The sequence below is a fragment of the Falco peregrinus genome, chromosome 3 (assembly GCF_023634155.1).
Source record: "Falco peregrinus isolate bFalPer1 chromosome 3, bFalPer1.pri, whole genome shotgun sequence".
In the NCBI taxonomy this organism is placed as follows: domain Eukaryota; kingdom Metazoa; phylum Chordata; class Aves; order Falconiformes; family Falconidae; genus Falco; species Falco peregrinus.
Window position 1 is genome coordinate 106,093,082 of NC_073723.1, and position 26,705 is coordinate 106,119,786.

Genomic DNA, 26,705 nt, shown 5'->3' on the forward strand with positions numbered 1-26,705 from the left:
CAAACACCAACACAGAGCAGAGAGCCCCTTCCATGTTCAGCAGAGACTGCCAGCACCTACCCAGCAGCAGGGTGTACCCTTGGATTAGAAAGCTTCAGGCAGCAAATAAGGTAAGTGGGGCAGGAGTGCATGGGAAGTATCTCCATGCTGCCCATCTTCCAGGCCATTAACCTTGCTAGCTAAGCAGCTAGGACAAAAGAACAAAGCCACAACTGATGGCAATTTCAAAATTATTTATGTATATACCATTTTCATAATAAATTCTGTGGTTATCAAGTACACCAAGGTGTCCCCTTCAAAAGTGACTGGTCACTTGAAGCGTATGCACTGTGCTAGTCTAGCAAAAAAATATGAAAAAAAACCACAAAGGTGGTGGGGAAAGACCTAGAACAGGAAAGGGGTGACAGCAACTCACGATGCTGCAAGAGCTGGTACATCCTCAACAAAACAAGGACACCTAAGCGCAGAGGAACCGCCAAAGGGAAGGACACCTTCCCCCAAGGTTCCCCCTGGCCTCGGCAACGAGACAAATGACAAACGGCGGCTCCTCCTGTTCCCCCCGAGGCCTGGGCACACTCCAGACCAATGGCATTTGGACCTCGGTCAGCACAACTCACACACTGCTAATAAGCTGACAGATGCCTTGCCCAGGGTGCAGCGAGAACACCACACGTCACTGTTTGTGTGGAAGATCCCTGGGTCACTCAGCTCCACAAAGAGCAGATCTCCTTCCTTCCTGGCTTGGAGCAGGGCCACGGAACCCGTTTGCTGTCAGTTAGGCTCCCAAAAGTAAACCACATATGAATACAGATTCCTACAGACTCTCCTCCTGGTGTACTCCTGCAGCACCTCTCAGGATCATTTTAGAAGTCAACTGTCCATAGGCAGGTGAACTTCCAAACTGTTTTACCAGGCTGCACTAGTCCTGTGCTGTTAAAATAAAGTTACAAAGAATAAAGATTATTTTGTACCATGAAAACTTAAGATTTTGCAGGGGCCTAATTAAAGGGCAAATCTTTACGTGACCTCCTAGGCATCAATATTCTTTAAGTCCCAAGTTTGCCAGTCTGTATCAAAACATTATCACTCCTGTATTCTCAGCAACAGGATTTGGCCAGCTTCATCCCTAAGGACAACAGCATAATGTTGAAAATAAAAGTACAACTGAAGTCACAGAAACTGGTGCAACATCTTCCCTTTATATAGTCCTGGGTTCAACAGTGTCAAAACAAAATCAGCTTTACTTACCATGAGTCTTATGAAATACGCCTGGTTTATCTTTAGAACTGATGTATCTGTATTCGTGTTAGCAGCCAATATAGAAAGATGACTGCTACAGCCACGTAAGAGGAACCAGGCAGAAAGAAAACCCCTCACATTTGGGAAGCAAAGGGGTTGTGCTTTCTTTTTTGTATGTTGTGTGTGTTATGTACTAAATATAACTGGGATCCAAACCAAGATCCTCCAGCTCAACAATAAAGGTACCTGATGACACCACAACACATTCTTTAAGCAAAATACGACGTTCCATCACAAAAGAAAACAATGTTTTCTGGTAAGGAAAACATGACAAAACCTGTCCCAGTCCTGCTGACTCTCTAATGTGTTTTCCTGTGAAAACCCTGATTGCCAAAAAGCACTGCCAGCAGAGCCCAAACACCACAAACGGGATGAAAATAAATTGCAAACCAAAAAAGACAAGCTGTCTGCAGTCATGCAATTTACCTTGCAATAACTAAGAGATGGGCTGTAAGAGCCATAGGGCTAAACGTTACAGGTATTGCTCTCAGAAGTTCAATACCCTTTATCCCTTATTTATTTTGCTAGTCACACATTCTCTGTCTTGCTTACTTCAAGGGTCTGCAGAGAGCCACCTGCTTCACAGGCAATGAAGTTACAGGAACACAGCTTCCACATTCTTGTCTTCTATATTCAGAAGACCTCAAGACAAGCGTGTGTCTCACAGTGCACTGAAGGCAAGAGCTCAACAGCATACCAATCATCAAAACGAGCTTTTCTCCTGCTGCTAAAATCTAAACAGCCCCAGCCCAGCACAAGCAGCTCTTTTGCTCTGGAAGCACCCTAACTCTTTCCAAAGGCAACAAAGATGCACGTGGCTACAAACATATCCACATATTTGTGGTATTACCCAAGGACTCTGCTTTGGATGATACAATTTCAGACTTTTTTGTGAGCCAAAAAATTGCAAGTTTTTCCATTTCTTGAGATCTCCCATTACATATAAATCTGAAGAAACATTACAATAACATTTAATAACATGTGGTTAAGAAACCACAAAGAAGGTTTCTGAAGCTGTTCTTCAGGGCTGTGCCCACCAAAGGTGATGAAAATGACCACATTTCTCTATCTCCAAGACACCTCATAAATTCACAGAAAACATTCTGAACATTGTGTCTTTTCTGGAAATCATTCTATTCTTCCTCAAATTTAACAACAAAAATGTAACACCAAAATTACTTCTGTTACTCCTTTGCACAGCAGGAAGAGGTGGTGGCTGTAGGTCCTCAGAGCCTGTTCTGTGAACAGCCCAAGCCCCGGCAAGGCAGGAGAGCCTGGTCTCGCAGAGCTTTTCCACCAGCAGCTGCTTCCATCGGATGGGAGCTCTGAAGCTTTTGTGATCTGATCGATGGAGCCACAATACTCCACCCCTCTCACGCTGCACCTCCTGTGGAACTCTGCAAGCCCCAAGCACACCCCTGGCTCACAGGTGAATTTAGGGATCTGTTCCATCACACACAAAGCCATTTTCACTGCCATTGTCCTCAGCCCTTCACAGGGGAGCGAGAAGCTATCCCACAGATTCAAAACCAAGCTTAGGAAACACAGTAAAACTACTCATGGTGGTATTTCTTTGCAGGGTCCAGTCCTCCTGAGAAAGCCAGCCGCTGCAGCGTTGTCAGGGCTGGGATGCTCCCCAGTGCTGGCAGCGAGGGCAGCCCGGCTGTCCCAGCAGGGAGGAACAGGAAGGAGACACTTGGTCAGATTTTGACCCACGCTAAGAAATTGGTTTGAATTTCATCCTCATTTCCCTGAAACATGAACAAACATTTGAGAGCAGAACAAGCTTCTTTTTAATTTGTACTCAAGGGAGCCTACTACTGATTACAGTCACGATAGCAAGTCACGGACAAAACATTTCTAGAGATGCAAAACTACTCTGGTACTAGTCTTCTAAGGATGCATGGCTATTTACACCAGCTGGCATTTTACAGAGCTACAGCACGTACACTTGCAGTTACACCCAGACAACCTGGATATAGTTTTGCACTGTCTCTTTTGGCAGGGTTGCTTTAAACCAGTGGTGTTTTCTTAGCCCAGATCCCTTCACCAATGAATTTAAAGCAGACCTGCACCAACAGCTCTATGAGCCATCATGGCAGGCACAGTGAATGGAAAATGCAGTGAGCAGAAAGGTTAATCTAGTTTAACTCCAGACTCTGGAAGTCTCACCTCCACTTTCTCCCTTAGCGACCTCCAATAAATACTGAATTTCCTCAGTAAGAATCTAAACAGATGCTTGCCATTTACACGACAAGTTTTCACTGGGTGGCTGCAGAAGCACCTGCCTTGTGAAGGCTGCTAACAGCTTGTGACAGCTCCTGATGGCATGTACCCTATACTAAAAGGGTAGCTAAAACGCAGCACTTGCATAGCAAAAATCTGTATGAGGTTCACAAGGTTGCTACCAGGAATGCATGTGATTATACATCAAGTGGGACAGTTCCAACAGAACTACAAAAAGCCACTCCATCACTTCCTTGCTCAGCCATGTGGTCCCACCAGCAAGAGGCAAGACACTCCAGACTTTGGTAAGGGTGGAATCCCCACCCTAAATGCTACAGAAAAGCAGGGACCAAATCTGGGGGAAACTGCTTGTGCTGCAGATCATAGTTATAAGCATGATGCTTCACCTGCCCTCTCTGCAACAGCCCACTCCTCTCATGCGCTCCCCCCCCCCCCCCTTCTAACCCAAAGGTCTCTTCCAAAGACACTGCATTATTTCCCTTTCTGAGTTATGCATGCACTGTTCCCAAAGAGCGGGCACCAGCTCAAACCATTGCCTCCTGCTCACACTTTATTACAAAACACAGTAAAGCCACACGTTAGCAGCCACTGAGTCTCAGATCTTGCATTTCTTTGTGCGGTAGACGAAACACCACTATGGTCCAGGTACAGAGCTAAGAGGATACCAACACACAGCAGTAAGTGACAAGACCTCCTTTGCTTGACAAGCTACGTTTAAGGAGTTACACAGAGGGCTGCTTTTCTAATCTCTGCACACTGCTTTACTGGATAAGTAAAGACTTCCTTTTGCCAAGCAAGCGTCAACCAGCAAGAAACTCTCTGTACCTCTCATGATGGGGAAGTGAAGCCAGAGCTATTACAGAGGAAATACTGCTTTGCACTGGTGAAAAATAAACCAGCAGTTCTTAGCAGTGAGCAGCATCTATACCACTTGCCTCTGTTTTTTGAGGGGAGGTTGTGGGGTTTTTTTGTTTGGTTGGGGTTTTTTTGGGTTTTTTTTTTTGTTTTTTTACAGTCTCACCTGGAGGTCTGGTTTTTTTGCCATGCTGCACAAGCTAAATGATAGGCAGCATTTGACTGGAAGGACTAAGGGATGAGGGTGCATGATCTCTTCTTGCACATTCCACTGGGGCAGTTTCTGCCCAGGATATAATTATTTCCCCACAGACTTCTAACGACTGAACTAACAGTGCCATGCGAGATCTGCATCTGCACATGTTCCCAAGTACTGGCCTTAAATATTCAAGAGATAAGAAGCTACTCTGAGGGCACTGGCTTCTCAGCATGTGCAGTTTCTGTGTTACAACATTCACTGTATGAACACATGCAGACCGAATGTAACATATGTGATAGCTGAGCACCATAAAAAAAAAAAAAAACCAAACATGCAGCGCAAAGACATTTTTCTGTTTTGCAGAGCAAGACAGGTACACCATGTTCTCTCATCCAGTGCAAGCTATGGGTGGGGATGGAAGCAATCTAAGGGCATGTCGCTTCTCGTAGTGCCACTGCTCTGTTCCTGTTTTACAAATCATCTGTCACTTGCCTGTAAAATCTTGCTCAATTCCTCTATACAGTAAAAATCCTGAACACCTTCCATGCCACAGTATCAATTTGATCTGGTTTAGTAATTAGTTCTGAGGTGTTGTCATTGTAGGAACATATATTTCTGAAATGTAACTGTAGTAACATCCTCAATGCATCTTACAAAAAACCTCTTAGCTTTTTGTACTGATAGCAGTAAGCTATCACAGGTCATGCTCTCTACCAAGAAATATAAGCACTTAAAATTTTTAATTAATATTCTAAGACATCTGTGCCAGCGAGGCAGGTCACTTCCAGACCTTTTGATAGTGTGAAAAGCCACAACTCCCAAAGCATAAGATGAGGAAAACACTACTTACACTCTAAGCCTAAGCAACAGCTGAACAAAGTCCATGCTTTCACAGAAGAAATAAACACTGCTGGGCACAGGCAGGAATAATGATGCAATCCAGACTGGCACATATAGCCATTGTCACTGATTTTAAGCCATTAATCCACCTACCAAGCAAGACTTCTTATCGGCAACGCTTCATAGTTCTTCCAAAGCTGTAGGACTTCAGCTATTACTCACAGGCCACCTGGGACTATTCTGTTCCCCTCTAATCCCCAGAAAGGGACGGTTCAGGCTGACTTCTCCCCGCACCGCCCCCCCCCCCCCCACACCCCTGCCCAGGCTTCTCTTCCCCAGAGCTTAAGGACAGCAAGATTGTCAACACTATCCGGGAACAGCTACTTCAGCAAACCAGGGAAGGTTTTAGACACACCATGTGGACCTGATGTATTTTAGAGGTCGGGCAGATTGGTAAAGATGTCACTTCTTGTGCTACTTTGTAATTTGTACAAAACCAGTTGGCTGCCTAAGGTCACTCTCTGCATCTCGGGTCAGAAATTGGCTGTGCTTTCCCGTAAGTGTCAACACTATTAAAGATGTTGTGTTTGTGCATGTACGCAAAGAGCAACAGCCTCGCAGGACATGCTGCGCTGCTGCTCACCTGCACAGTGCTGCTCACTGCTCATGGAGACTCCCTCCTCCACGGGTTACATGCTAAAAGAGCTATAAACAGGAAAAAAAGCACCTCACAGTGCACTATGCAGTACCTGTGCTATGGTACTGCAAGTACGATAAAAACACTGACCCAAGTTTTCTCTCACAAAAATTGCAAACATAAGAATCAAAATATTCCCTCAGAAATCACCAGACAGATGAGCAGAATAGTATCAAATAGGCTGTTTGCTGCAAAATCAGGTAAATAGCAACTGCTGCAAGCTACAAAACTGTGAAACACTAGAACGGGTCAGCAAAAGGGACCGAGATCTCCTTCGCTGGAAGCATTCAAAAAGTCAGACACCAGTCATCTTCACCCCATCCCTATACTGGGAGTGGCCTACACCATCTTCTGAAGTCCTGCTCTTTTTGATGAAGCGCTCTGCAAAACAAGTTTTGCAATAACCTGGCACGGAGCAGGCGCGTGCTTCAAGCATCCCTAAGCTCCCCAGGGAAGGTTTGGGCTACTGACCTCATCCTACAGCGTACCGACTCAGGAATGCTAGACTGTGGAGTTAGGATGCAATCTGTCCTTCTGCACACGTGATGCTACAATAAAAGTGCTGTCACAACTTGAGCTTGTGTTGTGACATTGCCCTGGAAGGACTGGGGGCCAACAAAGGAGGGCGAGCAGACAGAAACACGGCCGTGTCCCACAGCTGGGGGCACAGGGAGAAGAAGCGGGAGGCACAGCAAGCTTAAGAAGGCAGGCATTTACGTTGTAATTATAGCAGCGTGACAGACAACACAGAAGCATGCAGATTTAAACCCAAACAAATACTGCACAAATAAAACACATCACCCTTGTAATACTTACTGGAAGCAGTACTTTGTCACATCTGCACATCCACTTGCAAAGGGTGGGGGTCCCGGACCCCTCTGTAGTACCTCTACCTGCTTCCAGGTAAATAAAGCGACACCCCTGACACCAGAGGACTGACCTGGGGGTCTCCAAAGGCATCAGCGGAGGCTCCAGCCAGCACCCGGCGCAGACCCTGCGGCAGGGGCGGACACAGCGGGCTCGCCCCCAGGCCGGGCTGTCGCCCTTCGCATCCCCGCAGCCAGCCGGGGCTCCTCCGTCCGACCGCGGCGCCGGCGGGATGAGCTCTGCCCCCGCCGCACCTGTGCGAGCGCGGCGCTCGGGCTAGCGCCCGCTGGCCTGCCCCGGCACCGGCACCGGCCCGCCCGCCGCAGTGGCAGCCGCCGCCGAGCGCCGGGCGGCGGGCAGGGGCATGGCGCTGCGCAGGGCCGGGCGGCGGGGCCGCCCCGGGGAGAGGCGCGAGTCCGGCCACACCTCGCCCGCCCCGGGCGCACCGTGCCCGCCCGCCCCGGGGCCAGCGCCGCCTCACGGACGGGTCCCGGGCTGCCGCCCGCCCAGCCTGTGCGGCGGAGCCTGCGGCCGAAGAAGCGCGGGCGCGCACGGCCCGCAGCCGCACCGCTGTGCCGGGCGGCGGGTCAGGCGAGGCGGGGGGAGGCCGGGAGCCGGCGGGGCGGCGGCCCCGTTACCCCCGGCGCGCCCGAGGGCCCATCGCCGCGCCCGACACCCTCTCGCACCCGCGGGCGCCGGTACCCGCCCCGGGCCGCCCGGACAGCGGGACTCCGCCGGGCTCGGGCCGCCCGGAGCCCGCCGCCCCGAGACCCCGCCGCCGGGCGCTTCGGCTGGGGCTGCCTCGACGGGGAGCGGGAGGGCGCGGGAGGGCGCGGGGTCCCGCCGCCGCCCCTCAGCCCACACCGGGGCCCCCCGGCGCCGCCATAGCGGGAGAGCAGCCCCGTCCGACGGCCTCCCCACCCCGCGCTCAACGGCGGCCCGGCGCGGCCAGGGGCGGCGGGAGGCGGCTGCGGCCGCCGCCTTCCATTGTCTGTGCCGGCGCGGCCGGACGGGCGGCCCTGCCCTGCCCTGCCCCGCTCCGCTCCGCTCCCGCCGCCGCCGGGCCCCGCCCCGCCCCGCCCGCCCCGGGCGCTGACGTCACCGGCCCCCATTGGCAGCCGCCGCTGTGTTTACAGCGCGCGCCCCGGGCCCGGCGGCCGCGGCTCTGGCCGCCCCCCTCCCCCCCGCCCCTTTCTCCGGGGCCCGGCGGCCGCGGGACACCCCCCTGGGCCCGGTGCCCCGCTTCCTACCCGGCTCCCCGGCCGCCTCTCCCGACGCCGTGCGGCTGCGGGACCCCCCTCCCCGGGCGGGGCTCCCCCGCCGGCCCGGCCTGGGGCTGGCGGTGGGCCCCCCCCGGAACGCGGGGGCCATTCACACACCCGTGCCCCAGCTAGAGTGGGGTCGGGCCTGCGGCACCCCTGAGCGAGCGGCTCTGAGGTGCAGTTCTCACGCCCTACACACGAAGTAACGACCCTGTTACTAATTGCCCTAATGGGGGCCGTTTGCAGGGCCGGTAAAACCGAGACTGAGCTCCAGGGCAGGACGGTGGGGTACCTGGGCCCCAGGGGCTCCACAGCTCCCACCAGCCTGGGAATCCACAGCGGCTTTCCAGGGGAGTCGGTGTCTGCCCGGGCAGTCGGGCTGGCTCAAAAGGCAACCACCAGCACAGAACACAAAACGCTCCTCACCGCGATTCAATCGCATTATAGCCAACGTGGAGAAGGACAGACTGGGAAATGCAGCCAAAGCAATAGAAGACAGGCTTCCTGAGACACCTGTAGCACAGCAGCCTGTCCTGAACCATCCTCTTGAAAGAAAAAAACAAACAACCCTCAACAGGAAAATAAAACAAGGCAAAGCCTCCGCACAGGCTAGGTGTAGTAAGTGTGACAGGAGGATGGATAGAAACGTTTGAAGCCCACAGGGTAGTTCCCAGCAGTGAATGAGGTCCCGAACGAATGCTCACGCATCCCAGCAAGCTGCACCACAGCCCTGTAACACAGCACGAGACGTTCATCCCTTCTCCTGAGAGCCCGACACACCATCTTTTCTGGGAAAACCCGAGATGTAAAGTTAGACACACAGTCACCTCAACCTGGATGGAAAGAGGAGCGATAAACAGAGCAAAAAAATTCTACTGTGTATGGACTTTTTTCTACCAAAAGTCTCTTACAGCTGCAGAACAACATTTCTAAGGAACCTCACTGATACTGAACATGTCTCTTCTACAAGACTGTGCTGTCTGCATCTCATCACATCTGCATGCTAGGAAGGCAGTCCGGTCCCGGTAAACAGACCTCTGCCGAGGATTTGGTGATGAACACCTGCCATCTTGCACGCTTACAACTGCGTTACAGAAATCACGTACCTGTCAGACTGTGAAATGCCACAGGTCGCACGCACACGCTGTACTGTCACAGTCACTTGAATGCACGTGATCCCATCCACCTCCTGGTGCGCCGAAATGGGAGCCTGGGTGCCACAGGTATGGCCACGTCATGCTAACGCAAGCGAGCCACCAAAGACCCCAGTCTTTTTTATGTTTTCCAGCCACAAAAGACAGCCAAATCTTAAACTGAGAATCCAACAGTAGCTGAAAGGCTGCCTGTTAATGCTCTCCTGCATCAGAACCATTCACGTTCGGTACCAGTCACACCCTTGTCCATCCCATACACGCTTGACTCATCAGTTCGCATGTCGTCGCCTGCCTGTATTTTTAAGTCCTGTTTGGGCTCCCCATGGCAGCACTCACTCCTCCACAACCTCTTTTCTGCAGATGCATAAGCATAATGGCAAGGAGCACTCAAACCAATCTCCCTGGAATTTCTGATCACGTCCCATGCCAAGGAAACGTCATCTCTACAAATGCTTTTTGAAAGCAGTAAAGGCTTCAGCGGAGGGCAAGCATACGTGCTTGCCACTGGAAATCTGTACTAAAAAGCCTTTCTAACTTATTACACATCTGTCACTAGAAGGTCTCTGTCCTTCAGTTCAGAAGGGGTCTCATTTGCCTTTTGTTTTTCTTTCTTAAGAGAACCTCTCTACAGACAGTGAATGAAAAGTGAGGTCAAATGGCTATAGCAGCACACAATAGCTTCTGAAAAACTCAAGTTTTATACAGAAAAAAGAAGAGGCTGCCAAGTTAATCAGAGGAGATCAGGATCACATGGGAGTGATGAGAAAGGCTTTCTTTGAAAAGAAAGAACACCACTATTCCAATTAACTGGGAAAAAAATGCAAGAACAGCAGCAGCTGGTGTCCACTGCCCATTTGTGAAAGATCTAACTCATCTGTGGTGTAAAACAAGGAAAACTCGGAATAAAACAAGTGTGGCTGTGTACAGTTCAGAAAAGGGTGCGCTATCCTTTATAGTGCAGCACAGACAGCGAAAAAGGAAGAAGCCCTTCAGAGGATGGCCACCCAGCGTGCTGCCCCTTAGAACTCCTTCTCTACTCATTCCTTCGCTTGGCTTGACACAGTCCTAGAAACAGGAGGCATGGAGGGATGCGGTCTCACTAAACTTCCCAGTCATTTGCAGTACTGCTCCCTGATCCCAATGGCCAATACTTGCTCTGTGCTCAAAAAGGTGGGATTTTATCCTCACCTGAAGCTCACCACTTCCACGAGTAGCAGTTACTACAAACAAGGAAGTAAGTTAATGGAATGTTTTTCTCTGGGGAAAAAACACAATTCCAGTTGTTTCACTCAAAACACCCTCCTGTTCATTGTATCTCTCCCAGACCCCGAGCCCTACAGGCACTGGTTTAATGTTCCCTGAATAATCGTTAAGAATTACCTGCCTTTTAAAAAACCTTAACCCAAAAGTTCCAGTAACTGCTTATAAGAAGGAAGTGTGATAACATCATACCACTGCTGCTCTCTGCTAGCGCAGTAGCCAGGTGGAAGCAGACCCTGCTGTGACGCTGCACAGGCACATGCGTGGATCTCATGGCATTTCTCTGTGACAGAAGGCACAGCAATGTCCCCCAGCGAGCAGCATCTCTCCTCTGAGCTGGCACCAAGAGCTGCTCAGCACGCAAAAAGGTTTGGGCTCAACTTTTTCCTGCTGGTCACCATGGAACTCCAGTTTTGAATGTTTTGTTTCAGACGCTTCTTTGCTAACCCATCTTTGTTGACATCCAGAAGCTTCTACAGAGATGTGATTCCAAGTGTGCCTACTACCTTAGCATGAACTGGAAGCCATCCATACCTGAGAGCAGCAATTTTATGTACATACCTATTTTAGTTATTGGCTTTGTTCACACCATATTCTTTCATGACTGAGCTACTATTTTAATGTCTGGAGCTGTGCTACAGCCTGTGTAGCACAGCCTATGACTGCAGAGGCCTGCAATAACTACACGAGTCCTGTAACTGGACATTCTCAAGAAGAGCTTGCAGAGAAACCGAAGCCACTATGCTGTGAGCTGGATACGGTCAGGCAGGTACAGACTTGCCTCCTTAGGAAAGAAACAGAGGCTGAAGGTTTTCAGGTATCTGCAGAACCGAACCTGCAGAACTGAACAAAGGTGGCGGATTAATTTTGTCTTACTGTAACTGAAAATACACGGGTCACATGTAGGAGGTCTTTGTCTTTATTTTAAAGAGGTTTATGGAAGACAATGGTTTATCTAAACTTCTGTACGATGGAAATTGCTTATCCTTTTACTAGGCTGTTCCTGGGCTATGGTTGGCTGTTAACCCTGCCTCTCTTGCAGTGGTCCTGCTAGCTGGAATCATTAACTTTGTTTTAACAGTGTAGTGCAATGGAAAAGTGTTCTACTGAGTTAATCAAAAAGAATTTTAAAATTCTAGTCAATATTTTGGACTATAAGTATTCCTTGAAAAACCTTCCCTCAAGACTACGTAACAGGCAGTAGGGCAAGGATTTGAATCAGGGCAATTAAAGTCAACAGAGGAGGCAGGGATTTGTGTATTTATTCTATTGATAGAATCAACTCACATCAGCTTATACCTTAGCTAGCTAAGCTAACATTTGTTCTCTAAGAATAAACGGGAAGATGATGCTGGTCCTTTAAATAAGAATGTAATGTGCTCCCTTTGGAGCACTGTGCATCAAGGCAGAGCTTTCTGATAAGTCATGGTTAGTATAATTATTCAGTCTTTTTCCCTGAAGGGCCTCTGCAATGCAGCGGTCCTTTTACTTTTTTTTTTTCCCTCCCTGTTAGCAATGCCCCAGTTTGTTCACTGCTGCAGTCCCCCTCCCTTCCACTGTCACCACATCATAACAATCTCTTAATTGAGAGCTTGTCTGCTAACCAGGAGCTCCCAGACAAACTGCAGGCACACCAGAGACAGCACTCACAGCCACCTTCTGCAGCTCCTACAAATTCACCAGCACTGGGGGAATTGTCAAGCAAGGGTTTTAAAACCTATTCACTTTGCATGCTATGCTGGAGGGACTGCTAACAGCTGAATGTCAATCCCCATCACACCCATATGGGCTGTACTTCACATGCAGCACCCAGCCTCAGTAGCAGATGAAAAGCACCTGCAGACTCTTCCAGTACCCAGAAATCAAACAAACTCAATTGTCATGGTGAGCATAAGACAATGTGCACTTCCTCTTTAAGAACCATTTCCATTTCTGTTTGCAAGTATGCCTCTACAGCCAAGTCACACACCTCTCTTTACACTGCAATAAGCACAGTGATCTGTCTCCATTCTGCTCGCATCCACAAACGTCGGAAGCAGTGCCGCCCCAACTTCCTTGAAACGTCCCTCTTGTACGTGGCGTGAGAAACACAGCAGGCACAGGTCAGTGGAGACAAACTAAATGTTTGTGTTCTGTGATGCTACAGGGAGGGGGAGAGCCAGGGAAGGATGCTCCACTCTGCTGCTAATATTAATGGATAACCTTGAACAGCTGAAGATACAGGTACTGTGCCACTGAAATCATGCCTGATGCTACTTTGAAGGAAATTCTATTTCCTTACTATTTCCCCCCCAATTGTCTCCGAAAGCATCAGCTCAGACTCTGCACATGTACACACACCGCTCTGCCAGGACCCAGCTAGAAATGGCTCCTCCTCACCTGCCCATGGCGCTCACGTTTTACAGATGAGCTGTGGATGCTCTAATCAGTGGTGTCAGGGTGCTCAGATTTGACTTGCCTCACTAGTCCCCAGGCTCACAGCTGCTAATCGTATGGAGAAAGCTTATAATAAATGCTTTAATGAAGAAAGCTTTTCCTGTCAGGGCTTCCCAGACAGAACAAGAGAGCCCACCAAAAACCTTTCAGACACCACCTGCCTACACTGACATGTAGCTGGCCTGCATTAAGCTTGAAACTGTCAATATTTCTCCCGTTAAATTAAAACAGTTCTAAGCATTTGCCATGTCCATCAAAGATCTAAAATAATAACAACGACACAATAACATATGCTTCAAATCTTCACCATGATAGCAATATTTTAAAGGCATTGAACTGGTGTCAAAAGTAATATCCACAGTAGATTTCCCAAAGCACGTGTAGTATTACAGTTACCATGTTTGCAGCTGACAGACAAAGTAGGATGAGGTTAATTGCCTGAGGAACAAACTGCATCAGTATAGTAGCTCATTATTTCTCTTGCCTGCAGTATGGCCCTGTGCAAACAACTACTCCCATGACCTCTTTTGTGTAACACTTTGTAACATCGATATTAGTTTCTCAGCTACCAAATCTGTGAAGACTAAGGATCCAACCTTACCACATTTGTCCCCTTTATTTAGCAGAGAAAACAGACACTTTGCAAATGGGTCACCAAGCTGGAGTATTGGGACTTTGCTAAGATTGCACAAAATGCAGCGCCCCAGTAGCTGACTCCCACTGAAGAAGAAACATGAAAGCAGTATTACTGGTCCTTTCCCAGCACGTCATACAAAACAGCTTTTTCCCTGCATCTCCTTGGTCAGAGTTGGAAGCTGCATCTCTCTAGCAATTGTGCACAGGAAGGGAAATGAATGTTTCAGGCTCTTAAGTTCCCCTGCTATCCTTCTCATCTTGCTCCTTTATAAAATGCATTTTGGGGGCAGAGCGTTACCAGCTAAACCTGAACCTAAAACCTGCATGCACCGAGCTGCCATACAAATCCGGAGCCTGTGTTCCCATCCCTCAGTGTGACATTTGCGTTGTAGAGAGATCTATTTCTGATCAATCATGGATTCTTCTGCCAACTACTTGGCTAAGAGCTAATGCTGTTAGGGAGTCCATCTCGTCCCTGCAATGCACAAGGGATGCTCTTATGAGTCCAAAAAGGGTGATTATGGCTGTCATGTGCCACGGCTTGCCATTAGCACTGACTGGTCTGACACTGAGACTCTGAAGTGTTTGGCAGAATGTGTGTCTGCCCCATTTGGTAACTCCTAGGAAACAAGGTGGATGTGGACATCACAGCAGTGGTTGGCTAAAGTCCCCTCATTCCTTAAATTGTCTCACCATCTTCCCACTTTCTGCGTATGTTAAATACACTTTTTTCTAAACAAGCTCAAGTTTCAGAGTTCTCAGGGAAGACAACTGCAGGGTAGATGCTCCTCTGCTGTTAGGGACTGGGTAGTCCCTGTTCGGCCTTCTTTTCAGACAAAGAAAACACCCCTTTGTCTACTTCCCATCAAATGCAGCCACATAACGTTCACATCAAATGAACTAGGAAGAAATTTCAGCCAGAAGACTTTGATTAATTGTGTAACAAACCAACCAGACCTTCCCCAGAGCACAAACTTGCCCCTCTACATCCCTCCCCCACAACAGGAGCTGCCTCTCACATTCACAGTCCTACCATTCATTGAGCTCTGTTAAAGACTGTCGCATGCTGCTTACCATCCAAGGACAGCCAGTCATGCTGGGAGGAAGGCAGGGTTGGCAGAGCTCTGGCTTTATATTCAAACACCACAGAATTGGAGATGATCTGATTGTTGAAGGCAACTTGCAAAGTCACGAGCCCAGTGTCATGAGCTAAAAGGAAAGCGCATGTGGTAAGACAGAGACCTCCCCACAGAAATGCATGGCTAGGTATTATCCTATTGATCTCCTCATGTGCTAAGTGGCAGGCTGAGAGCAGATGCAAAGAGAGGAGAGGGGGCATTTGACAATAATTTTCTGACTAGACAACCGAAGAGTCCACAATACCAATCTGTATTTTCAAACACAAAGGTTCTAAGTCATCTAATGCGTTGTTTTGGCAGGAGGCAGAATCACATGTGTTCCTAAAGATTAACCAGCCTCGCCGCATTTCCAGTGGGAAGCTGGGGCCTAACAATAAAGCTAAGTTATTTTCCGTACACTTGATGCCATATACTGAGGGCCAGCACTACTGAAAATCTCTGCAGGGAGGTTGAAGGTGTTCTCCTGTGAGTGCCAAGGACAAAGTGCAGAATATATGCGAATTAAGAGTCAGTAGAACAGTGATCGCACCCCTGAATAACAGCTGCTCTTTAATCTGCTATTTCAAAACTACATAAATGCTTAGAATGACTTTATATTATTTCCAATAATTATTTTAAAGCTAATTCAGAGCTTCTAAATATTTGTTGTGATCTGCTGTGATGTATCAAGATCCAAAATTGCTGTTCTCACACTAAATAGGCCAAAGAAAAAGGAAAAGCTTCTCGATGTGTACACACTACCTTTCACAATGGGCCCAAGGGTTTAGTTGAGACATATACGCGACACTATCAGGCTAAGAATTTGCTCTGAAGCCACCAGCTCTAGGAGAGGGGTGTTCCTTACCTGGGCAGTAGCAGCGCAGTACCCCTGGCTGAATTAAAGATGCAGGCACTGAGATCTGATCAAACAGACAGCTGTAATTATTGCTGGCTTCCTGCCATGGACCAGTAATTAGGACTTTTACTCCTCCCTGTGTGGAAAAGAGGGAAAGAAAAGGAACATTATGGAAGAAGCGATCCCCAGGGAGGAGCATGCACTGAAAGGGCTGAATTGCAAACAGCATCATGAGGGCTAACAAAAGTGCCAACTTAACACAGTTCCTTGGCACCAACCAACACAGATGCCCCAGTATCCCACCAGCATGGGAAAATTGCAAATAGCATTCCGTAGCAGAGTATCTTTGTTGTAGAGCATCTTTATTTCTCTTCACTCGCTCTGTTCCCCACTCCTGCCCATACACTCAAGCCCAGTGCTTGGCCAGCGTGACCCTCGCTGCAGACCCAGCACCGAGACCAATCATGGCAAACCATACCAACACTGCAAGCCACACATCCCTCCCACCGGGCAGTTCCTGGGAACTTCTGGGTGCTCCACTCCCACCTCCCGCCCACCATCGCCTCCTCAGGCTCCAGGTTTGTCACCTTGCCACGAGCAAGTGCCGCGGGTCGGTCACAGCAAGCGTGCTGTGTTTGCCACGGCTGCCCTGGCCCTGCTGACGGGGATGGAGGCTGCGTGCCTCCAAAGTCCCAGCTGGAAGCACCAGAGGAGCGGGACCCTGGGCCTGACCCGTGGTGGCGGCAGATCTCTGCTGAACACAGCAGCCCGCAGCTGGTGCTTTGCTGGGTGCTGGGGCACTCGGTCAGGCAGGGACGCGGAGCGGCCCCGAACGGGGCTGTGGCTGGGGGGGGTCCTTCGGCCCCGGCACCCCGGGCCTGCCCCGGAGCTCTCCCCCTCCCGCCGCCGGGGCTCTGCCAGGCTCCGGTGCCGCCGGGACAGCGAGCCCCGGGCCCCACGCCCGGCCCCTCGGGCTGCCGCAGGCCCGCAGCGCCGCGCTCCCCCGCGGGGCTGCAGCGACGGGCCCGGCTTCCCGGGGCGGCGGGGGCAGCGGGGCCGGCCCCGCTCAGGGAGAGCGGCTGCCGAGCCTCCCCCCGCCCGGCCCGGACCCGGCTTCCCCTTCCCTTCCCCGCGGCCGTGCTGCCCTCGGGCGGCCGCCGGCGGGAGCGCGGCCCTCGGAGGCGGATCGCGGCCGCCTCGCCTCCCGGCAGCCCCGTGCGGGGGGGGCAGCGGCACGGCGCCGGGAGGTCCCCGGTGGCCATGGCGCCCCGGGAGCCCCACCGCCGGCGGCAGGGCTCGCCCGGAGGCGCGGGGGCTCCTTCGGGGGCTGCTTCGGGGGCTCCTCCCGTCCTGCCTGGGGTCCCAGCGAACAGGGCGGACCAGCCGCTGAGGTGTCGCTCCGAGCCCCCTGCAAATCCAAACCTGCAGCTCCGCGCACAAACCCACGGCACCAGAACGCGATCCTGGACCTGCACTGGCTTGGGAAAACGTTCTGGTGAGTCTATGCAGACAGATTAAGCCTTGCGGTCTGGATAAAACAGAAATAAAACAAACTCTGCTAGCAGGTGTGGAACAATTCATTAGTGTAGCAACGGGTAACAGAAAAAGCGTTTCCATGGTAGCAGCAAAAAAGAAAAGACTTGCACCAGAAAGGCTGAAGGATTGCTGTCAGGTCTTTTTTGTTGGTTTTTGGGACCTGCTACGCAAGCAAGCAGGAGTCTGACTGACTGTTGGACAACAGGTACGGCAGAAGCAGTGTCTGTAGCCCAACACAGCCAAATGCCCCCGAAACACTCTGCTTCTTGCAAATGAAGCCCAGCTGGGTTCAGTTGCTAGAAGGCCATCCTTGCATTGCTGAAAGTCCATCATTGCATTATTCACAGAATCACAGAATCGTTGTGGTTGAAAAAGACCTTTGAGATCATCAAGTCCAACTGTTAACCCAGCACTGCCCAGCCCACTACTGAACCCTGTACCTAAGCACCACATCTACGCGTTCTTTAAACACCCCCAGGGATGGTGAATTGTTCCATGTTACTTAGGTGGCACCAGCAGTGACCACCACAGGGCTGACACTTCAGCTTGGATTATACTCCAGAGAAGCATGACTGGCACATTCAGACCCAGTTTTCCACCAAGACCCAGAGAAGGTAAACTCCAGCTGGTGGTGAGCGGCACGGTCAGGGACCACCTTGTCTCTTAGAGAGGCCCCTGGGTTTGGCAGCTGGCAGAAGTCAGGCCCCTGGGCACCTCCTGGCCCCGGCAGTCCCAGATTTCTCAGTCAGCTGCAGGCCATGCAAGCGGTGGGTGAGGCTGTAGCGAGCAGCAGGATGCCTTCAGCCACCCACTGTGCCTGAGCCTGCACCGCCGCCTCGCTGGCCACGATTGACTTGTCTGGAGAGCGAGCGACTAAATGGAGGGCAGAAATTCCCGAAGGCGGCTCTTCATCTGTGCCTGTCAGCCATTCCTGCATGCCAGAAACCTCAGTTTATTTCCACCTGCAGAGCGAACACCCATGTTTTCACACCAAGTCCCTTATTGCAGAGTATGTGAACTCGCTGAGCCACTGAATACCAACTCATCACCTGCTCCTGTACCAGCATGGTCCTGGAGCTGTCACAGGATCATCCAGCTGAAGGTTAAACCACCTCATCTGCTTATTACTGCGTATTTCTGCGGTCTCGCCCACTAGCAAACTTGCCATCCAGTGGTGTCAGATGCACACTTACTGGGGGTGGCATCACAGGACTGATAATCGGATAGCGCTAGTCAACAGGAACAGAGAGATCTTTTCCTGAGAAGTTATGATACGTCTCTGTAAAGTAACAAATACAACAGTGCTCCAAGGCTGGGCTTACAAAACCACAAAGGACCATTTTTTCCTTTTTACTCAAAACAACCTGCTTCTCCATTACTGGCTCAAAACAGCCTCTTTCCTCCAGCATTCCTTCACGTCATTCTAAGCCTGTGCTGCTGCCATTTTTAACTTGGTGCGTGTGACTGATTTTGGATAGTCTGTGGGATGGAGGTAAGTGCTGAACTCATCGAGGCAACGCAGGTCAGGAATTATTCTACTAAGAACATCAGAGCTAGATTTCAGGATCAGCTCCAGTTTGCAAACTCTATTGCTCTAATGTGGATAGGTAGCACCATGAGGCCCTTGCGTGGGAAATACTTTGCTTTTCAATAATACAAAACATTTCTTGTTGGATGCTTCCTAAGTGAAGAAAAAGCCCTGTCAGGGTAATGAAGTGCTTAATTAAAAGTACACTCAGACATGCAAATGGCCTTGGATACTCTGACTTCTAAGAGAAATGTTTTAAAAGCCTTGTCAAAGCTTTAACAAAACAGTTCTTGGGAGCCCTTATGAACAAAGCAATGAGAGATAAGGCAGCAAACATTAATGAGTAAAAGCCCTAGACTTACCTCAGGGTAAGACCATTCTGGTGAATAATCTGTCACCATGAACAAGCGCCCACTCTGCTGTAGCAACCCCAAAGTGCCTTGTGCTGCAGCTGCTGAGACCACCTCAGCCACATGCATGTACGCCATCGTGCTGGCTCCGTTCTCTGTGCTGCTGAGCTGCATGTTGGCTTGCTGAGGACTGCAGCAAGGAATGCACATTTCAGCCTGGTTGTAGGTTGCTCTGTTACTGTCTTCAGGCTGAGACAGTCCGGCACTGTCACCTGACACCAGCTGGTGTCCATAAAGAGCATTGCTCCCACCTTCTACTGATATGAAATCATTAATTAGATCAGAAAACTGGTTGCTGAAGGAGATGTCAAAGTGGTCCAAGTTAAGCTCCATGTTGGAGGAGTTATTTAAGCTGGGGTGGGCCACAGGATAGAGTCCTTGTACCATGTTTCCTTGGAGAATAGGGAGATTGTTCCCATTCCTGATACCCCCGTTGGCCTCGGGCTGCAAGTAATGCTCTGTACTGCAGGCTTGAAGATCCCCTGATTTAAGTAGATTTTCATTCCCTTCTGCCTGCTGGGAGGTCTCCATGGGAACTTCAGCTTCTGCAGTCATTGCCTGGAAGTTTGCTTGGAACTGCATGAGCTGGAGAGAAGAGGTGGACTCTATTCTGGTTTCCACTGTGCCGTTACAGTTGGAAGTAGTTTGGGACGAGGACTCTGTTTTCACACTGGGGATTCCTAACGTGTTCACAAATGAGCCACTTGTGTCATTCAAATTGTTGTGAGCGTTTTGCTCAAGGGGAAGAGGTTTGCTGGCATCCTGCAGAAAGAAGCTGGGGGAAGGGGTCTGATGAACGTGAGGGCTCTGGACGGTCTGATTGAAGCTGGAAGAATAGTCCTTGTTGGAGTCAATGGCACTGAAGTCCATCTGCTCCAGGGTGGTACTTGGGCTCAGACCTCCTCCAGATGGAAGCAAACCTGAACCAGTAGTGAGGGTGAGAGTGTTAGATGCAGAAGTGGAGGAAAATGCTTCTTTGGACATCTGTTGTTCGAAAGATGTGTCCTCAGTTTTAATTTCTTTTGTGAGGGTTGTGTTGAAGTTGAAGCTACGTTCCGTTGTGGGTGACTGCCTTATGTTGGTACTGATGCTGTCACTTTTCATACCTCCTCCACCATAAGTCTGCCCTTGCTTGGGATTGTTAAGAAAACAGTCCGGGTCAAAATTCATGGTGGTTTCTGGAATTTTTCTATTTCCATCTAAAGTTGTGGAGAGCACAAGTTCCTCGGAGACCGTGCTGGGTAGCATCGACAAGCTCTCTGAACTGCCAGTTGTTGGAAAAGCAAATTTGTGTCCATCTGAACTCACAGCAAGTACCAGTCCTTGTGCAGCTGCATCTGAGGACAGAAGGTGTTGATTTGGGCCAGAGGTGGGTGACATGGTATACACAGCTTCACTGGTGACTTCCGACATAAATACGGTGGCACTTTGTGACAAGCTTCCCATAACTGATGCTACAGCCATACTGGACACACCAGTGACAGCCGGGCTATCTGCCATATCCGGGTCGCTATTTAATCCACTGCTGATGGACACAGGAGAATTCTGGGTCGTGTCAGGGACCTCCACCTGGTTGGTGGAAGAAACCTCAGTGCTGTTTTGATGGAGCAACACTGGTTTCGCCACTTTGCCGTTCCTCTTCTCTCGGCTGGAGGCCTTGCCATGACTGTGCTCATTCTTGCCTTCAGAGACATCGTTATTTTGTACCTCTGAATGAGCGCTGTACCCACCTGTCCTTGGTTCGACCTTTGGTGATATGATGCGATGTTTGGCACTGTTACACTTGTGATGCACACTGCTTCCTGCCCCTGTGCCAGAAAACAACATTTGCCATTCAGTAGATAAAAAATTAAGGCAATGCTAACTGCAAGTGTTACGGCTGTAGCAAAGGAGAGCCGTGCTTACGCACGCCTGTGTGTCAGAGTGAATGAGCACACATACAAGACAGCAAGCACATACATGAGAGAGTGTGAGGGACCTTGGAAACAAAATTAGTTTCTCGCCAGTGCCAGACTGACAGCTCCCTTTCCATCTAATGCATAAATCCACTGCATGCAATGACAGCCACCGGGCATGACTGCACCCTTCCCCTTGCCCCACCTACCCCTACTTTAGCACCTACCCCCTTCCTCCCTGCCTTGATCACACAGCACATCAGAAGGAGAGGAACTGGCATCTGCGACAGGTTTTGGACTTATGTACGTGTGCCTGTTCTCAGTGCAAAGCCTGCAATGCGAGGGCTGCTGCTGTCAGCTGTGGCAGAGTTTCTGCCTCGCAGGCCCTGTTTCATCTGCACCATGGACATAACCTCAGCCCCCTGTGACACAGACGCTCAGCTCTTCATGCTGGCTGACATCGGGTGGCTTGACAATCGCTTGACAATCGGTGGTTTGGATGCTGACTGGCAATCTGGAGGTGACAGGTGCTATATCATGCTCCTGTCCTTGGCATGACCCTGGTGCCTAGATTGCAACCCTTATCTTCCTGTCATCATTATGTCCATTACAGCTGCCAATCAAATTCTTAAAGAAGCTTTATTAAATTATTAAAGCAGCACAAAGAAAGCTTTCCTTCCCACAGGGATGGTGATGTGTTTCTCTTGTTCTAAGCTGTTCATATGCTGGGAGATAAAACATTTTGTACTTTGAGATGTCGCACCCAGAGTCAATGATTGCTATCGGAGTGGCTGAAGAACGCTCAAGCAAAGGTCACCAGAAGACAAGCCCTCCCCTGAGTTCAGCCAGCTGGTGCCTTTACTGGCCCGACAGAAGATGAACATCCCCCGAGTTCCTGGGAGCTTGGAAACCAGGTAGGATGAAGTAAACACTTCTGCCTGCAAAGACATCTTAGCCACAAACTGGTACAGGGACTGCTTTTGTTGTTTAAAGAAGAACAGTCCATGAATTTTTGATGTTTCTTTCTTTAATTGATCCATTTTCCCTAGAATGGAGTAAGAACATTAATTATGGTACTGTATAATGACTAAAGGGGGAAAGAAACCTCCTTCTTACAGCTAATGGCTACAACTGTAAATGCCATCTTCTGGGTAACATAAAGCGTCTGTGTAGCCGCTGCAATTTGCTAAATCTTTTGTCCCTTGCCCTTGAAGGGGAACTTCTCTATTATGTGCTCAAGATTTGAATCAGGTCACTTAAAGTAGTTCAGGACACTGCTTTTGAGACTAAATGCAATATTAAATCTCTCTATTCTCCGAGGCATAGAGATGAACAGGAACAAGGGAGAGGCTTTCATGCCGCCGTCTTTGCGGATGACAGTAAGGAATTGGGAATGTATGTGTCAATGTGCAAGCCGTTACAAAACAAAGCAATACTGTTATGTTAAGAAGCATGCAGCAGACTTAGCACAAGGCAAAACATCAAAGGGAAGAATAAAAGGATTCATGTTCAGATCTGCAAGCCTGGATCAAATGCTGAGCCTTAAGGGTTGAATTTTAATACAAACTCAGGTATTTCAGAGGTCATAATTCTTACTTAAGTCTTGATTGTATAATGCAACTGCCCAAAAAAAGAAGAAAAAACAAACCCTTTGAAGCAATGACAGCTTTCCTCTATACATTTTGCTAAAGACTCATTAAAGTGTCATATATTTTACTTGACCAAAGTACTAGGAAGGGGTGCCCTTAAAGCAGATGAGTTGGAAAAGTGAATCACTCAGCTTCCCACTCTCTCTATAAAATGATAATACTAAGGATGCCATTTCTTGCTGTTGTAGTTTCACTCAAAACAATGCCATCTTCTTTAACAGGAAAAAAATCTCCCACATTTTCAGGATACCTAAGTAAGACCTCTTTTATCCTGGTGATACCTTGTGATTAACCACCTGAGCCCATTTTCTTCAGCAAAGTGGGCTGCAGGGCAAGGAGTTCAGAGGGTGAAGTTGGAAGAACATTAAATTTTGAGGCTTTGGTAACAAAATTTGAGCACGTAGAAGAGAATATGCCTGTCTGAGCAGGTCACATACAGACAGCATCTATTAGAACTTGCACATTACAAAACACTGACATTTTTTCCAGAAGTTCCAGCTGCATCTTCTTGTGCTCAAGACTTCTGTCACCTCTGAGTTCACTGCGTCTCAGCATTTCATGATACAACACTTTTAGGTGCTTCAGTACTACAAACCCTACTCCAAGTCTGGATTAAGCTGTGATCATTTTGTGCCCTCCCAAGGTACTCACCCAAGGTACCAGTGCAAAGACAGTTGTGTGTCCGAGGCTGCGGTTTGGTCTGGTGACTATCAAGGATCTGCTGCACGAGCTGTTCCACCGAGAACCCTGAACTGCTGTTTCCATTGCTGCATGTCCACTTAATGCCATGAACTGCAAAGAGAACAGTAAAACTTCCCATCAGAAATGTGCCAGAAACCATCAAAAGCTACTCCGAAAGAACAGCAGAAACCCATTCCTGCTGCTTTTTGCCAGAACTGAAGGAGAGCAATAAAAAGCAACAGTAATGGTTGTTGTTTTACTATTCTCTGCTCCCTGATATCCATAGGCTTCTAACTAGGATTCCTGGATGAGGTACATACAGAGAAAAAAAATCTCAGTAGAGTATCTTGCTCTGCTTCAGTTTGCTGTTAATGGTGGGTCTTGTAACTAGGCTGAAAAATTGTAAGGACTGCCTAAGCAGTGCATGTAACCTTCATTAAAAACCTGAAAGCAAGAAAATACTTGTGTTTCATCAAAACAGAACAGTACAATTCCAAGGAGCATTTTGGAATCTTTTTCTGTCTAATATGAAAACAAAATTACTTAGCTTTATAATAAAATCAGCAATCAAAAATACACCACTATAACAGCAAATACAAACCTTTTGCCAGGTCTTCATTGTCACACCCTGGTGGGCAGCAGTGAAGACTGACTCATTTTTGGGGAGTCACTAACAGACATTGTGTGAGCTTCTCCTCAGCCTTGGACAACTTTTTAGCAATTTGGGAAAACAGGCAGGAGGGTGACATTACAGAACTAGTTGCAAACTGAAGGTCTTCTTCCTTGGCTTCTCTCTCAGACTGTTAGCTATTTAAATAAGAATGCTAATCCGCATGCACATAAATTACTTGAATAAAGGCTCCCTCTCAGAGGTTTTTTAGATGCAGAATTTCACCTAACAGTGATACTCTCAACCTGACTTTCAATGGAAGTAGCATTTATAGAATATTTTCTCCATAACAAGTGACTCAAAGCATCTTCTGTCTCCTTTAACATCTCTCTAAGCAATTTATATGTGCATATTATTTACTTATCCTTTGTGTGCACTAGAGCTCACTTGCAGATTTTGGAAAGCACTGGTTGGTGGCAACATTTCCAAGATGTCCCCGTGCCTGGCAGCTCATGCCTGAAGAGCCGCTTCCTTGCACGAGTGTGTCATACTCCAGCAAAGCAAGTTCCATGGATGTTGTGTTCTAAACCCCCTAAACAGAATATGCTGAATCAAAGTCAAAAATCCTACAGACTTCCCTTTGTAGGATTAAGCACTAAATACACAGATCACTGCGTGGTGAAGGTCCTCGATGTGAGGTCGTGAAATACTGCCAACAGCACATCGGGCTGATAATCCCTCTATAGCCAGACTCTGCAGACTCTGGAGCGACAAGCTGTAAGCTGCTTCATGCAAGAAGATCAGAAGCAAATGAAGGCATGTTTATGACACCTAATGACCATCGTCAAAGAGGCAGGATATCGTGTGAATCTCCTACTCTCCTCTTCAGTGTTCCTTATTTAGTATGTCATAAGCAGCCGGCAGAACAGAGTTCCTGGATCTGCTCTGTGAAGCAGTTTTATTGCCTTTTCTTTATCACCTGTTGCTGTGTTGCCTCATCACCCACTAATGTTACTTTGCCTAACAGCATCTCATCTTGGTATAGTTTTATATTACAGAATCTGTATTTTTATTGGCCAGGCTGGATAACTTGCAGAAATATTGTAAATAAGGTTTACAAGTATTCTTCCTCATATCACTGTTTAAAGTGCTGCAGTTAGTTTAGTAATGAGTCCCTCTATGCTTGCCTGACAACCACATTTACTGTTATCGTACCCAACAGATTTTGCTTTCTAGTACGTTCACAATTTTGAATTTCCTCTTAACGCTCAGTATCTGTTATTATGTCTAAGTTTAAGTTCATATACACTTACCACTTCAGTACCTTCACTCACATTCATTTTACTGTTCCAGGTACATTATTCTGTCACATGTGATGTTATGCCTAATAAGTGATGTTCAAATAGCAGTTTTGCAAAAAATACATTGGCAGTGAGATTAAAGTGCAGTAACGTATTTGGAATACTTTCGGCTGTACTATATAAAGTTACTGAACTGTAATTATTACAAAGAAACTTTTCACTAAGTTATTTCCGGTTACTCCAGAAATGCTTTGCTAGAGAAGTGAGCTCACACACGTGTTACTACGCATAGGAAGTCTGTTTTACCCCAGTATGTCAGAGTTTGTGCCCTACTGCTGCTAAATCCTGCGATGAGTGGCATGTTACAGGGGACAAGTCTGGCAAGTGAATCACATCTCACGGGTTGTGTATTCATGATGATGATTCTTAAGTCTGAACCAAGCTGTGAGGTGGAAGCTAGGAAATAATGGACGGCTTTGTAGTTGGATACTTATAGTACCATGCCCATTATTTTCAGGTCCTTCCAGTATAACCAAGTCCCATCACGGATCTGTCGCTGCTAGGAAAGGTCCTTCTCTAGCCTTGCTCCAGCTGATCCTAAAGGCTCCGGCTCCAGCCTCTGTCCACCTGGTGCCACTTCTTTTAGTGCTTATGCTCCCTGTGTGTTATGAAGGTCATAAAATAAAAAGCCAGTGAAGGGTGACAGATTGAAAAAAAAAAAAAAAAGAATGTCTGGATGCTTAATGCAAATGATCTGCTATCTTGGCACATCCAATATGCAGATTTTCTCCCTCCCCCTTTTACAGAAAAACTCCTGTGAGCTGGTGAGCTGTTAGTACTGAATACCAAATACTATCAAGATGGCTTTTAACGTGTCATGCTTGGCTTCCTGACACATAATGAATCAGCAGGAAAGGAGATTTCTATAGGGAAGAAAGTGCAATATGAAAGGAAGGTTAATAAAAAGCATACACACAGAGTCTTCCCGTTTCTTAGCAGTTCAAAAAGTGAAATCACAGTAGAGCTACATTTCATTAAATACAGCCATAATGTAGGAACAAACACACACACACACACAAAAAAAAAAAAAAAGGAAAAAATATTGAAGCTTAACAGAAATTCTGGGAAGTATTTTCATCTGGATTTCTGTTCAGTCTCCTCCTGCACTTCCTTATAATTTAAAATGAAAACTGTGAACTGCTCCAACACTTTCCAGTGATACCACGAATGGGTCTAAAAACTGCTGCATTACAACAGCATCATATTCCTTGCCACGCACCCTCTGCACAGCGCCTGTAGCACTGAGGTGACAGAGCAGGGCGGAATTACTGGTATTTCACTGGGTGCTTGAAGGAAAGAAGTGAGGCTG

The 26,705-nt window shown here is 48.4% G+C and overlaps 1 protein-coding gene across 17 annotated transcripts in view; it reads right to left on the reverse strand.

Annotated features, from left to right (window-relative positions):
- The window catches only part of CAMTA1 (calmodulin binding transcription activator 1), a 324,941-nt gene that overhangs the window by 30,101 nt on the left and 268,135 nt on the right, over positions 1 to 26,705 (reverse strand). For 14 of the 17 annotated variants that reach the window (XM_055799761.1, XM_055799755.1, XM_055799756.1 and 11 more), the window contains 4 exons: positions 23,396 to 23,536; positions 19,153 to 21,008; positions 15,736 to 15,862; positions 14,827 to 14,961 (listed from right to left, as the gene is read on the reverse strand). In XM_055799761.1, coding sequence (XP_055655736.1) covers positions 14,827 to 14,961; positions 15,736 to 15,862; positions 19,153 to 21,008; positions 23,396 to 23,536 — 2,259 coding nt within the window. Of the gene's footprint in view, positions 1 to 6,953; positions 8,054 to 14,826; positions 14,962 to 15,735; positions 15,863 to 16,313; positions 16,399 to 19,152; positions 21,009 to 23,395; positions 23,537 to 26,705 lie in introns of those variants that run through there. The other 3 variants (XM_027787551.2, XM_027787549.2, XM_027787548.2) reach the window with 3 other exon arrangements.